The sequence below is a fragment of the Aedes aegypti genome, chromosome 1 (genome assembly GCF_002204515.2).
Source record: "Aedes aegypti strain LVP_AGWG chromosome 1, AaegL5.0 Primary Assembly, whole genome shotgun sequence".
NCBI lineage: Eukaryota > Metazoa > Arthropoda > Insecta > Diptera > Culicidae > Aedes > Aedes aegypti.
In genome coordinates, this window is record NC_035107.1 from 255,580,325 (window position 1) to 255,596,177 (window position 15,853).

Sequence of the window (15,853 nt, forward strand, 5' to 3'; positions counted from 1 at the left end):
GCTCGGATGTATGCAACACATAAACAAGAATGATTGTGTGCGTTCGTTTACAAATAGAAGTAATAAACCAAATCTTTCAACTTCATCGGGAGCAAACGCATCCTCGCCGACGTGCTGAAGGACCGCGGATTCGGCATCGTAGCGTTGCAGGAAGTGTATTTGACAGGACCAGAGCTGCGGCAACGCACACGAGCTGGGAACAGCTTTTATAGTGATGGGTGATATGCAAAGGCGCGTGATCGGGTGGTGGCCGATCAATTAGAGAATGTGGAAGTTGAGGCTCAAAGGCCGGTTCTTCAATTTCAAAGTAAAACACGCGCACAACCTTCACTCCGGGAGCACAGGTGATGATAAAGATGCTTTTTACGCACAGCTCGAACGCGAGTACGTCAGCTGCCCAAGTCACGACGTCAAAATCATCATAGGAGATCTAAACGCTCAGGTTGGCCAGGCGGAGGATTTCAGACCGACTATTGGAAAGTTCAGCGCCCACCGGCTGACGAACGAAAACGGCTTACGACTGATTGATTTCGCCACCTCCAAGAATATGGCCATTCGTAGCACCTACTTCCAGCACAGCCTTCCATACCGATACACCTGGAGATCACCACAGCAGACCGAACCACAAATCGACCATGTTCAGGATGATGGACGGCACTTCACCGTTGTTAACATCGTACGGTACCGACGATCGCCCGGGTATGACCTAAGCAACCAGATGTCGCAACTGCGTGCGCGAGGCTGCATTACCGGAAGAGGGTGAGCTGGATGATCCCTCTCTTGAAGACTGCTGGAGGACAGTGTAAGCAGCCAAGCCATCAACAATGCAGCTGAGAGCAACCGGGAACCTGGGACGAAGTCGCCGACAGAACGTGGATCGTTATAGACGGAAACGGCAACAGGAGACAAGCTTCTTTCGGGAGAAAAAACACCTCCTGGAGGAAACGGAGTGCGAGGAGATGGAACAGTTGTGCCGGTCTCAAGAAACACTTGAGTTCTATCAGAAACTAGACGCATCCCGCAACGGCTTCGTGCTGCGAGCCGATATGTGCAGGATGGCATGTGAGCATCTTGACGGACGAGCGTGATCGAAAGGCGGAAGCAGCACTTCGACGAACATCTAAATGGTGCTGAGAGCACAGGCAATGAAGGACGGGGCAACGGAGGAAATGCCTTCGACAGTACTGCGATGGAAACCAACAAGCCACAACTTTGAGGGAGGTTATGGATACCATTACTCAGCTCAAGAACAATAAAGCTGCTGATAAGGATGCTATCGAAGCTGAACTCATAAAGATGGGCCCGGAGAGGCTGGCCATTTGTCTACACCGTCTAATAGGCACAATCTGGGAAACAGAACAGCTACCGGAGGACTGATAGAAAGAGGTGAAATGTCCCATCTACTAGAAAGGCGACAAGTTACCATTCTTAACTATCCCAGATCATCTTCCGTCATCTGTCACCTGTAGTAAACGAGTTCGTTGGAAGTTATCAAGCCGGCTTCGTTCACGGCCGATCGACAACGGACCAGATCTTTACTGTACGGCAAATCATCCAAAAATGTCGTGAATACCAGGTTCTAAAGGATCACCTTTTCATCGAGTTCAAGGCAGAATACGATAGTATCGACCGCGTAGAGCTATGGAAAATCATGGACGAGAACAGCTTTCCCGGGAAGCTCACGAGACTGATAAGAGCGACGATGGAGGGTGTGCAAAATTATGTGAAGGTTTCAGGCGAACATTCCAGTTCGTTTGGATCCCGCCGGGGACTACGACAAGGTGATGGACTGTCGTGCTTGTTGTTCAATATTGCGCTAGAAGGTGTTATGCGGAAAGCCGGGCTTAACAACCGGGTTGCGATTTTACTAGATCCAGTCAATGATTATTCAGTATGATTTTACACTTGAGAAATCACTGGAGAAATTGTTTGAAAGAACTGGAACAGAATTAAACCTTGAATGAACAATTCCTGGGTAAATGTAGATGAATTATTGTAGAAATTCATACGAAAATGCCAGGAAAGGTAGCTAGAAAAACTGGAGTAGGAATTCTTGTAAATTTTCCCTGAACAAACTTTTTCAAAAACTCTGGAATTAATCTTTCTGAATTTTCTTGGAAAAACTCCTGTAGGAATCTTTAGACAATATCCTAAAGAAACAACTGGGGCAAGCCATGAAAGAGTTAGTCAATATCTGGAGGTATTACTGAGAATTACCGAGTTCTTTTTGATCTTTCGACCTTGACACTTGCTCCTTGCAGTGCGTAAGGAAAGCCCGAGCAGTCGTCAGTTGTTTTCCCTCTCGGGTCGTGCGCAAATTTTCTCGATTGTACCCCGTTTGACATAAAGTCGTTTGGCATAAGGTCGTTTGGCATAAATCCGTCTGGCATAAAGTCGATTGGCATAATGGTCGTTTGGCATAATGGCTGTTTGGCATAATCATTGACTTAGAATGAATATCCGCATTTTTGAAACTTTTGCCGAGATCAACACCACCGAGCCCATAGCAAAAAATTCTGGTAGGTTCTCAACAAATGTGGTGTTCGTTCAGAGTTTTTCCAAGCTATAAATGTAAATATAAAAACTTGTTGTGACATTGGATAGCATTACCAAATAATACTCGTGACGGGTCTGGTGGAGGATCTCTCCAGAATTTTGTTTTTCTACATCCCAGAACACAGAGTATCTTTGAGCTTGTTGCGATATACATATTTGAATATAGTAAATTGGCAAAGGAAAGTTCGCTCTGTTCCTTTTTGGACGTAACACTTGATGGAAATCACTTGATAAAAGAAGGGAAAATTTATTTGCAAAATATAAGAAGCTCCTAAGATCTATTACTGCGGCATAATGAAAAAATAGCCTATATATGAGAGCAGATTATTTTTCGTTTAAAATGCTTAAGGTTCTAACGCAAAAAAAACAATATCACGGCATAACTCCAATTAACAACACATTTTAAAAAGAAAACATTTGTGGCAAAACTTTTCAACCATTCAATATAAATTTACTAATTTTTTAAATGTACATAAAAACCACCGTTTATTATCGAAAGAAGGATAAATTTGTGATTGAGATAATATTTTTCCAGCATATTTCGAAAGGAGATCATTCGTTTGCAAAAAAACAAAAAAAGACGCAGGTATATTGGCAGGCTCTAAAGTAATTATCATTACAATAGCACGTCTTGCAAAAATTGATAGACCAGCAAAACATAAAAATGGTTAACATTAAACTTTACTAAATAATAAAATTTAAAACAGTTTAAATATAAAGAACAACCTATTTTTAAAAGAAGACAAAATTTATGATTAAATCAATAGAAGATTGGGCGACAAAAAAAATTGCGGCACAATACAACGAAAAGACATCAACAATTGCGTTCTGAATCATCGAAGTGTTTGTGCTACTTTTCCCCGAATGTGGTTTCTCCAAATGTCGGTTCCCGAAATACCTGTTCATCAAATTACCCTTTTCCCTGAATGCCATTACCCCGAATGAGCGGTTTCCCTGAAAATTGGTGCAGTTTAAATAGGTACTATAATAGTCTTCAGTGGCTGGATAGTGAACGAGAAAAAACGAAAAGCAATCAATAGAAGGAGGCATTCTGTCATTCTCGGTTATACACATGTTGGCAAAAATGCTGAGGACGGTTATATTCGAAAGAATCGCCAATTAAATAAAGAAGGGTGCACATTAGATGGCCAGTTCGTTCACCACCCTGAAATGTATAAAGTTACGACAATTATGAGTGCTAAAAACTTTTCGGGAATCGGAATATTCGGGGAACTGGCGTTCGGAGAAACGACATTTGGGAAACCGACATTCGGGGAAAAGTAGTACAACCCAACGAAGTATCTGCAGTAAACGATGTCTCCGTTCGCTGATAACTTGAACACACCAATGTTATCGAATGCCACCCTTTGTCACTTGGAAACAATAAAATATTTAAAAAAATATAGCTTCAAAGAACAGCCTATGTATAAAAGAAGGAGAAATTTATTTAAATTTTAAATCAACGGTTTTTATACCTATAATTATATTTTCATCATATTTAGAAAGAAAAACCTAGAACCTTTGAATGAAGGGTGAATTTGTGCTATCAAATGCAAAAATTTATTCCAGTAGCGAAACTTAAAAGGAGAATTAATATTTGAAAGAAGGGTAATAAAATATTATTGACAATAACTTTCCTAATATGCTTTAGTTTAATCAAGAGCATATGATTGTTGAATAAAGTATCATTTTGTATCATGACTTCAAAAACAAATCAGAATCAGAAAGATGCAATAGAAACGTAAGAAATGTCATCTTAAGAAATTCTTGATTTCAGACTCATTATGCCAAACGACTATTATGCCAAACGACCATTATGCCAAACGACCATTATGCCAAACGACTTTATGCCAAATGACCATTATGCCAAACGACTGTATGCCAAACGGCTTTATGCCAAACGACTTTATGCCAAATGACCTACCACCTATTTTCTCTGAGTGCTCTTATTGTGCTCTGCAAGATAAATCCACGTAATGCGATTTTCCGAAAATGTCGATATACCGTGGCAGTGACTATAAAAATCACCAAATGTTTCAGATTTAGCTAATTTGACTTGCGAAAGGTTCACTTTATTCAACAAGCTTTGGATGGTTCGCCACTGTAAGTGTCGGCATAAGAATAAGAGTGTTCTATGATGTTCCAGCCAATTAAGTTTTTTTTGTTTCTTTTCAAATAAGTAAAATATAATAACACATGCTTTCGTCCTGACAGCTGTAGGAATGATACATTTAGGTATTTGTTCAATAAACTTTGAATGGTTCGTCACCTCAAGTGTCGGCATAATTTTCTTCTATATAGAAATTGTTCATATCAAATGAAAATATTATATTTTCATAAAAGCATATTTATATTTGACAAATAACAATTTATCATGGTCTAATCACTTATCAAAGTGAATCCTTTGACCCAACGATCCTCCCCATTAACAAACATCCCTCCCAGTAACCTTTGTGGAGATGCAGAGGCAAACACGGTCTCCAAATAGCAAAGGTTACACACTAACATTCCTTCCCTCAATCCCACCTGACTGCAAGGACGTGGCTGGCGCCGTTATTGACCTTGTATAAATAGAGGCACTGAATTATGCACACTGAAGAAGATTATGGCCAATCCCAGCCGAACTCCTAGTTGATTCTTTGTGCATTTTCACTGACTTCGGTCAATCACGGAATAGCAACCATTGATATGTGTAGTCAGTCTAAGCTACGCTATGCTAAGCTCTGGAGGTATTACTGAGAATTACCTTCAACATAATCCTTGTAGAAATTTCTGAAGCATCGGAGTGTTCCTGGGTTTCCTGTAGCAAATTCTGAAGTAATTCCTCTAAGCACCCCTTGAAACACCGCTGGAAGATTTCCTTGGATTATTGGTAAAGGAATGTGAAGAGGAATTTCTGGAGAGATCTCTGAAGGAGCCCCTGAATGTATGCCATAAGAAATCTTGAAAAAAAAACATTAGCGAAATTCCTAAAGCTCTTTCTCGAGGAATCTGAGCAAAAATAATCTGTAGAACCTGTGAAATGGATACATAGCAGTCTCTGAAGTTTTCTGCAGAACCTTTTATATTACACAGCAGGATTCACTGGAAGAAGAATAAGGAAAAAGCGATTTGTTAAAATACAGATTTTAGAAACCTTCCGTAGAGACATTTTAGAGTCTTGCATTAAAAAAACCAAGTCTCTAAAAAGAGATCTGCTACCAGCCCTGCTGCAAGCTCTGTAAGACACCTCAGGAATAACTGACATGAATACATTCACTTTAAATTTTCTGTCAATGATTCCATAAATTTGAAAATTTCTTGGTCTTCCTTGGACATGAAAATTTTGTGTCCTACCCATGGGTTTGAATGTGGGCGCGCCTCTGCGTGAAATTGTTGATTCAGTGTTATCTGTCTAGATATTAACTATATAAATGAAATGATTGAATGCTGTGAGTCGTGAGTTTGAATCCCCCCGGTCAAGTATCATTTCGTAAATTAAATTTTCTCGATGTTCAATCCATAGAGTGTCTTCATGCTTGCCATAGGATAAACTTACGCAAATATGGTCCATTGGTAAAGAAAGCTCGCAGTTAATGACTGTGAATAATAAGCTAAGAAGCACACTCTATCCCCTTGGGCCGTAATTCCAAGAGGAAGAATAAACGATTGTGATACTTTTTGTAATCAGTGTATTAATTTCTGACAGAACGCATATAAGGACTATCCCATTATATTTAACCTTAACCGAAGAACACAATTGAGCCAAACTGTTGAATTGGATTTTCATCCACTCACCCTTGTCTTTCCAGGGTATAGACAGGTCCAAGGGGATGACGAAAAATTAATTCCTTTCACTAATTCTATCAAGATTGAAATCACAGCCTTACAATGAACGACTAACCTGACGAATCGGGCCACTCCCATTCTAAGAGGTTTCCTGCCTGATTTTGATTGAATGACTGAATGTATGCATGGAATTTTGGTAAAGAACGCCCAGACATTAACCTCACATTCTCATAGCAGCAAACTTAATTGAATTAATCGGTGCGTTTGAAACAAAGCCAACCTTGCCGGAAAGATAATCAACTCTAGACAGCATTTGAAACCAAGCCGAAAGAGGAAACGGCAATCGATGCCGCTTACTCTGCACTGACCTGGGTTCAGACATAATTATCGGTGGAATTTTTTTTTCGGCATAGCTCGCTGGTCCAGTTTTTTTTTTCGATTGATATATGCTTGAGCATTACTGATTTATGACGATTTTTTGTACCGAACGACTCAAGTTCTATTCTTTTCATTTGCCTTTTGTTCATATCCGCCTTTCTCTCCTCTCTGCTTGCAGGTGGTGATCTCATAAAATGGAAACCGCAGCATACCAACGACAACCGAACGAGACATGATCGACAACATTATGACGCGTGACAGCGAAATACCGGCCATATTCAACCCGAAACGTGTTCGTGCCCCCTCTGTCGTCGTAACAGGTAATTATCGGATTGGAGTCCTATTTGATCCGAAGGTCATTAAAATTTGATGTCAATCTGTCCAGCAGAATACTTTTCGCAAAAATGAAAACTAATACTAATTCCCATCAACCCTTCATTTAACGATTTTTTCAAAAGGATGCGGTATTGGTTTTCAGTTTTGCGAATATTATCCTGCTGGATAGATTGGTATCAACATATGCGTCGGTTTCTTGATTCTTCCAGGAGATTCGCCAAATGGACCATTCGGTGGGTTCAGCAACAATGTGCCACAAATTATGCATTCCGACTCGGTGACCTCGAGCCAACACGACGGGCAGGACAGCCTGATCGGGGTGACGGTTGCCGGAACGGGATGCGACACACCAACCTCGGGAGCGCCCGGTCAATCGGGTGTGACCCTGGGCAACAACACCAATCCACCCGGAACGCCAACGCCTACCAGTACGTCACGGCTGAAAGGATGTCGCGACTCCTGCTGTTCGGAATTGGCTCAAAAGGTAACATTGGGATGGCTCATAATTATCAAACTATGTCTCACTTATTCTTACTCTCACCCATTCAAGATGTACTTTGGCGTATGCGTGACGATCCTGGTGACGGCGTCCTGGGTCGGTGCCACCCACTGCATCAAATTTCTCTATCTCCGACGCAATGCGTACGCTTCCACACTGCCCCCACATCTGACGGCATTCATCACCACCGACAGCGAAAGTGTCCTGACGACGGCGGACAGCAACTCTTCGGCCCTGATCGTGCACGGATTCGGTCCGACGACTTCCTTCATGCCCTCGACAACGAAACCGATCGTGACGGCGGATAGGACCTTACCACCGGCGACGGCGACGCACATCTTCAATGCGCCGTTCTTCGCGTCCTGGTTCTGCACCAACTTTTCCATTCTGTTCTTCCCGATCTACATCCTGGGGCGTGTGGCCATCAAAAAGTGCGACGGCACCGGGGAGGTACTGGGGGAGATACTGCGGGGCTTCCGGGATCGAGGATTCACCATCGGGAGGTTTCTGAACCGGTGCTTGACGTTCTGCATACTGTGGCTGCTGACGACGTATTTGTATGCACTGTCGCTGAAGGCCCTGCTGGCCACCGATGTGATGGCACTGTTTGCGACGAATGTGGCGTGCGTGTACCTGTTGGCGTGGGTGATCTTGCAGGAGCAGTTCGTCGGAGTGAGGGTGAGTATCTGTGGAAATAAAATTCATTAGCATAGCATAGCATAGCATAGCATAGCATAGCATAGCATAGCATAGACTGACTGTACATGTCAATGGTTGCTACTCCGTGATTGATCGGAACTGGTAAGAATTGCACTACGATCCAAATGAATAAGGGATGGGAGTTTCCGCTTACTCTCGAAGTGCAATTTTAGCAGATCTAATATTATTGATCAATAACGGCGCCGGCCAAGTCCTTACAGTCAGTTGGGATGGGGAAGGAATGTTAGGGTGTAATGATTGTTGCTTCTAGAGACCGAGAATACCTCTGCATCTCCACAATCACCACGGGAAGGGTGTTTATTAGTGAGGGAAGAAAAGATCTGGAAGTCACCTCTGGTCGGTGATGCGATCCATGGACAAGGGGGAAATATACGACTTATATTTGGTCGGCGTTAAGTCAGAGTGGACCAAGTGACATTTTTCATATTTTGAGAAAAATGGATTTAAAATCTAACGCTCTGTAATTTTTGAACTCGTTAAAAATTTGGTTCAATATTTCTACACATGTTTGTGTTACTTTTAAAGAATATAATGTGAAGTTGTTATCATGAAAAATCATAATCCAAACCTCTGATAGAACGATTTTCTGATGGACTATGTGTACTTGGTTCACTCTGACTGAACAATTTCTAGGAAAATAACAATCATTCAATGCTTGCATGGTCAAACTGGGTGCATATTTCTATGTAAAACAGATTATCAAGACCTTTCAACATCAGTATCGTAAATTCTTCAATAATCCATATCGTCAATATTGAAATCAGTGCCAGCTTTAAAATTAAGGTTTTGCAGTGTTAGAGTACTGAAGGCCAAAAATATTCAAATATGTGTTCAGTCAGAGTGGACCAAGTGAAAACCTTGAGTACCGACCAAAATATACTGGTCCAATATGCGGGTTCTAGCACATTCTATACATACACCACAGAACTACCATAAACTTCTATCGAACTCTGAAATTGACTCAAAAACTGCGATAATCAATCAGTATATTGCTTTTCAACACTTGGTCCGCTCTGTCTGCACATAAATTGTTGCAATTTCTGACCACCCATCCAAATATGGTCGGCGTTAAGTCAGAGTGGACCAAGTGACATTTTTCATATTTTGAGAAAAATGGGCTTAAAGTCTAACGCTCTGTAATTTTTGACCTCGTTAAAATTTTGGTTCAATATTTCTACACGTCTTCGTATTACTTTCAAGCAATATAATGTGAAATGATAATCATGAAAAATCATAATCCAAAACTCGGATAGAACGATTTTTTTATGGACTATGTGTACTTGGTCCACTCTGACTAAACTAAAGACCACCGTTCAGTGAGTTGGTTCACTCTGACTGAACAATTTCTAGGAAAATAACAATCATTTAATGCTTGCATGGTCAAACTGGGTGCATACCTTTATCTTAGAGATCTCAAGACCCTTCGACACTAGTATCGTAAATTCTTCAATAATCTATATCGTCAATCCCGAAATTAGTGGCATTTTGATAGCTTGGTTTTGCAGAGTCAGGGCATTGGAGACCAGAAATATTCAAATATGCGTTCAGTCAGAGTGGACCAAGTGAAAAACTTGAGTACCGACCAAAATATACTTGTCCATCAAGCGAATTCTAGGACATGCCATACATACACCATAGAACTACCATGAACTCCTATCGGACTTTGAAATCGAATCAAAAAAGCAATAAACAATCAGTTTATTGCTTTTAAACACTTGGTCCGCTCTGTCTGCACAGAATTTGTTGCAATTTTTGACCACCCATCAAGATATGATAAATGACCAAAAATCAAAATCAAATGCATCGAATTAAGTAATGTTTATGAATTCATATTGATAGATGAGTAGAAGAATCATTCGATGTCGACAAATCTGACAAATCTCTTGAAATGGTTTCATTTCCTTGCATTCCTCAGCGCGCTGATCATTTTCGCTGTTATGGTAATAAGCACTTGGTCCACTCTGATTGCACACTTTTATCGATTTTTATTGATCATCCAAAGTAAATTTATTACATATCTCTCGCAATTTACAGCATTCATCAAATCTGATCAAAGTGAAATGGAGGTAAGGTATTTTCGCATCTAATGAAGGAATAATCCAATTTTCCCAGATTTTGTACTTGGTCCCCTCTGACTTAACGCCGACCATATGGTAAATGGCCAAAAATCAAAATCAAATGCATCGAATTGAGAAATATTTTTAAATTTCTATTGATGGATAAGTAGAAAATCATTCCATGTCGAGAAATCTGACAAATCTCTTGTAGTGTTTTTCATTTCCTCGCATTTCTCAGCGCGCTGATCATTTTCGTTGATATGGTAATAAGTACTTGGTCCACTCTGACTGCACCTTTTATCGATTTTTATTGATCATCCAAAGTAAATTTGTTACACATTTCTCGCAGTATACAGCATATTCAAAACCTGATCAAAGTGAATCGGAGGTAAGGTAATATCTCATCTAATGAGAGAATAATCCAATTTTCCATGTTTTGTACTTGGTCCCCTCTGACTTAACGCCGACCATTTAAAGCTAGTTTTGTATTTTTGTCTCGAGAAGTTTTTGGTAGAAGCTTTAAAAAATATGTCAACGTTTTTATTAATGACGAAAACTGAAAATTACATGTATATATTTTAAATTATATGAAACAGGAATAATGCCGACACTTGTAGTGACCATACATAGTTTGTTTGAAAATTACATATGAGTATTGCTGTGCATTTTGTCTCGATATGGTAGAAGTTTTAGAAAATACGTCAACATTCACAATGTCGAACAATTCAAAAGATAATTTTTAATAATGTCAAAAAGAGAAAAATATACAGCCATTCCATGAAAAACCGATCTAGTGGGTCTCCGAATTCCGTGAAAATTTGCTATTTTGTTCCTTATCCGAAATAAGGATACACGTATTTTTGGATTTTTTGATTAGGGTGACCAATTCCGAAATAGGGTGACCAGATTTTGCAAAATTTTGACTTTTCAGGAAAAATATAAAATTTCACAAAAATTGGGTTTTTTTACATGAAAATACTCAATAGTTTCCGTTTTTTCGTGTTTTGAAGGCCTCGGGACCAAAGGGGCTATCGCTGTTCTCATTTTTTCTTGAAAGTTCAGATTTTACGTATATTGTCAAATTTTCAGCGATGTATGTTTTTTTAGTTTTTGAGATATATTGTTTTGAAAATAAAAAATCAGTCATTTTTTATCGGCACACACTGTAGGCCTCAGCGCATTAGATTTGTAATGTTTAAAAAAAAATTATAACTTTTGAACAGCTTAACCGATTTCCAATCTTTTTGTATGGAATGAAAGCTTAAAATTTCAACTATTCAGACAAAATTGATTTTTACAAATCTAATGCGCTGAGATCTACAGTGTGTGCCGATGAAAAATGACTGATTTTTTATTTTCAAAAAATATATATCTAAAAAACAAAAATATACATCGCTAAAAATTTGACAGTTGACGTAAAATTTTCTGAATTTTTAAGAAAAAAATGAGAGCAGCAATAGCCCCTTTGGTCCCGAGGCCTTCAAAACACGAAAAAACGGAAACTATTGAGTTTTTCATGTAAAAACCACAATTTTTGTGAAATTTTATATTTTTCCCGAAAAGTCAAAATCTTTAGCCTTCATTTTGTCCAAAAAGATTGAAAATCGGTCAAACGGTTCAAAAGTTATATTTTTTTTTAAATAAAAATTTTGCAAAATCGCGATTTTTTCTGGTCACCCTATTTCGGAAATGGTCACCCTAATCAAAAAATCCAAAAATACGTGTATCCTTTTTTCGGATAAGGAACAAAATAGCAAATTTGCACGGAATTCGGAGACCCACTAGATCGGTTTTTCATGGAATGGCTGTATATGTGTATTGAAATTGTATAAGAAAAAAGCATAATGCCGACACTTATAGAGACGAACCATTTTTTTTTCTCTGTTCGGATGCGCCACTGAGATCAGTATTTAGATCTATTGTGGCATTACCCGTATCCTTAGTGTATGTGCATGTCGCATTTTTCCATTTCCATTGATAGGTAATGAAGCATCGATTTCTGTACAGTTCTTGTTTTGATTCCTCAGATATTGATAAAAATCGACTATGATGAAAAGGTCCCGCTATTTACACCCTCCATAGAAATTTACATCTCAGCGAAGGCGCGCCCCTTAGCAAACATAATCGATTAAATTTCTGAGGAACCAAATCGGTACTACTGATATTTGACCATGCAACGGAACTCTAGTCACATCCTTGTTTCGCTTTTAGTTTAGTCCCAGAAAAATACTAGAAAAAAGGGGCTTTATGCTAGCAGCAAAACCGAATCAAGCTAGAAAATTTGTTTAGTAATCAGAATTCACGTGAGTCCTTGAATTACCAAAGCTTAACAGTTCTTATTGAGTTAATACTCATGATTGTTATCCTGGCTTCAAGTGTAGTCTCGGGACTGCCCAACTCCGAGTCTTTAACCATCTGCTAGGTAAAATAGATTAATTTTCAGAAACTGTTGCCAGTAACAAGGACTTTGTACCACGAATCATTGAATTACCAGAACATATTAACCTAGCCCGACAAACAAGATGAGACTAAGGTTCAAATTAGTAGATCTTACCCCGTAACGCACCACGAAAAGGTGATCTACCCGCGTTACGGGTAAGACGAACCATACAAAGTTTGTTTTAATATTACATAAAAGTTACGCTTTCAAGAAAAAAATTGTTATCATAAGTAGGGTTACCATATTTGCTCTCACTGGAAAGAGTACATTTTTTAAATACTGTAAAAGAGTACTAAAGAGTACACTTAGCTAATCTTGAAAAATCAAAAATGCACTTTCTACACGTTATTGTTTATATTTTCTTATTTAAATCATATTTTTCCTAATTTTAAAGCCGTTGGACTTCTTTTTCGTTTAAACTATGCAAATAATTGTCAGATTCATAATCACACATTTTAATCACAGTTAAGTTTGTCAGGGAGACATTATTCTCAACTTCTTATGACAATTTTCACAAAATTTAACCTTAGAATTTCACAAATTCGGTGATATGCTTTGTTTTTTTTTTTGGCTGTATATAGACAATAGAGAATCTCAAGTCACATCAGGCACTAATACAGACAACAAAACGCGGCCTCTAAATCCTTGAAGAAGGCGAAATGTACGCCGAAACGTCGGAATGCTGAAGGAAAACTCGTTTTAGCTGCCCAAAGACTGGTAGAGCCGATAAAACCCCGAAAGAAATAAGCCATCACAGTCGATAGCAACCACAAAAAAGTCTGTAAATAGATTTATTGATGCATTTTTTTAGAATGTTTTATAATTTTATAAACTTTTAGTTACAATATTGCCTTTGTAACTTGCTTTGTAATAAGATTAGGTTAAGAAACTTTTTTTTAATATTATTTTTTGAGAATGTTATTTACAAAATGTTGAACAATATTTGTTGGTAAGAAACAAGAAGAACTGAGAAGAATGAATTTTTAAACCAGAAAACGCTGAAAGAAAACCTCAAGTATTACCTTTAAATTTTTGAAACGCCATGAAAAATTGATACTTAACTAATTAAACAATTACTTTTGTGTTTGAAACTATGTTGAAACTGCTTTGTTCAACAATTGCATTGCTAAACGATTAGTTAGTTGATTGATTATCAATTATTTTATCTTTAGATCACATTTACAGAGAGACAACTGTATTGAGTGAGATAAATGAGCGTATAAATTATTTCTTATCTTATCATTCCTGAGCTAATCGCACCAACTCGATTCAGCCAGTATTTTGTAAAAATGGGAATTAAGTTTTTCTGATTTCTTAAGATGTTTTTAATTCTTTGTTAGTATCGTTAGTATCATTCCAAACATTACATTCATTTTGGTTTATCTAGTTGGTTATTCGTTTTTTTAGCAATCGTCAGTATTACACTGTTCGACAAAAAAAAAATTTTGGCTGGATCAGGGACGCGGTTATATGGGTATTGAAGTGCAAGAAAAGTGTAGAAAGAGGCCGTTTTCAAATGATTTGCAGCACCCCTGGATTAGTTTTTGACAAAGTTTGAAAACTTTGCATTTTTCATCAAAAAAAGCGTAATAAGCAAAATATCAATATATTTTCAAATTCAATTATTGAACCATTGAATTAGTCAAATCAATATTTTTTAGCCCCAGTTCGTTTCAGGGAAACGTGCACCATTTCAGAAGAATATTGGCATCATTTTTATACATGAATTTGGAATGTTAACGATCATTCAACAAGCATACGAGGATGTGCACCATATTAATACTACTTATTTTTCTATTCCACACATCTGGTTCATTATATAATAATTATTATAGGTTCAAGAAGACGCTTGAATATGATTTATTTTTTTGCTCCATTTTATAAAGCAATGAGCAATGCAATCCAGTAACATTTGAGTTCAACAAGGATACGACTACGGAAAATTGATGTGTCTGTGATGTGATGTGATGTGAATATATGGGCTGGTTGGTCTAATAAACTCTCAGCAGAAATACAAAATTTATATAGGTTGGACACTGACATGTAAGTGGTCTTACATGCGCTAGTCGGTTTATCAGGAGACGATGTCTGTAAAAAAATGTGATAACATTGTTATTTGCAATTTCTAAATATTTCGATAGGTACTCATTAATAATTGTTTACTTATCGTGACCTAGGAAAATTACAGAATAACATAAAATAGCAACAAATAATTTAGTAATAATCATTATCACATTTTTTTGCGAAAGCCGCTCAGGCAGGCATGAGCTCTTTTTGATTCAGTCTGTGCACAATACTAATCATTTGTGAAAATTGATATAGTGGTAACATGCCTGCTTCTTGCTTGTAAGATGAAACAATTTCTGGTTAAACCATTTCCGATATTTTTTTATTTTTTCGGTTCTAAATTTCACATGTTTTTTATCAATTTTAATCAAACTTTCAGTATTGAGATTTGGAATGAATTTCACAAATAATTGCGATATATTCAAAATGAGTAAAACACTTGTTTTTCTATGTCTTCTTGTTTAAAGAAAGAAAAATAGAAATAACGTGAAGTTTCGCAAAATTGTTTATCACAAATGTATGGATAAATTGTTTCTTCACTTAATTGAAAAGCTTTTTTACTCGTTTCGAGGATATGGGAATGGGGGCTCATAAATGGACACGTTTGTCCTTATATGGGAGACGAGTTTAAAGTTAACCTTAATGGTCGACTTCTTTATGTTTCCAATATGCTTACAACAAACCCATTTGAAGAAAACATCCCATTGAACAAGAAACTAACGCTCCATTTGAAAGTATGATTAAAATTGCTGAAAAATATGTAAAATGTAGAACCAACAAAAAAATCGGAAATGGTTAAACCAGAAATTGTTTCATCTTACAAGTAAGAAGCAGGCATGTTACAACTAAATCAGTTTTCACAAATGATTAGTATTGTTCACAATCTGAATCAAAATGAGCTCATGCATGTCTGAATGGCTGTCAAGTGGTGTCACAAAAAATGTGGAAATGTTGATCACTGAATAATTGGTTGCTATTTTATGTTAGTCTGTAATTTCTAGGGATATTCTGATAACGAATGGACCTCACGAT

At 37.9% G+C, this 15,853-nt stretch overlaps 1 protein-coding gene across 2 annotated transcripts in view; it reads left to right on the top strand.

Annotated features, from left to right (window-relative positions):
• Window positions 1-15,853, top strand: part of LOC5576358 (putative thiamine transporter SLC35F3) — a 224,260-nt gene that overhangs the window by 176,345 nt on the left and 32,062 nt on the right. For both annotated transcript variants that reach the window (XM_021837605.1, XM_021837606.1), the window contains exons 3-5: window positions 6,881-7,022; window positions 7,248-7,522; window positions 7,589-8,215. In XM_021837605.1, the coding sequence (XP_021693297.1) occupies window positions 6,935-7,022; window positions 7,248-7,522; window positions 7,589-8,215 (990 nt within the window). In that variant the 5' untranslated portion in view covers window positions 6,881-6,934. The remainder of the gene's footprint in view (window positions 1-6,880; window positions 7,023-7,247; window positions 7,523-7,588; window positions 8,216-15,853) is intronic.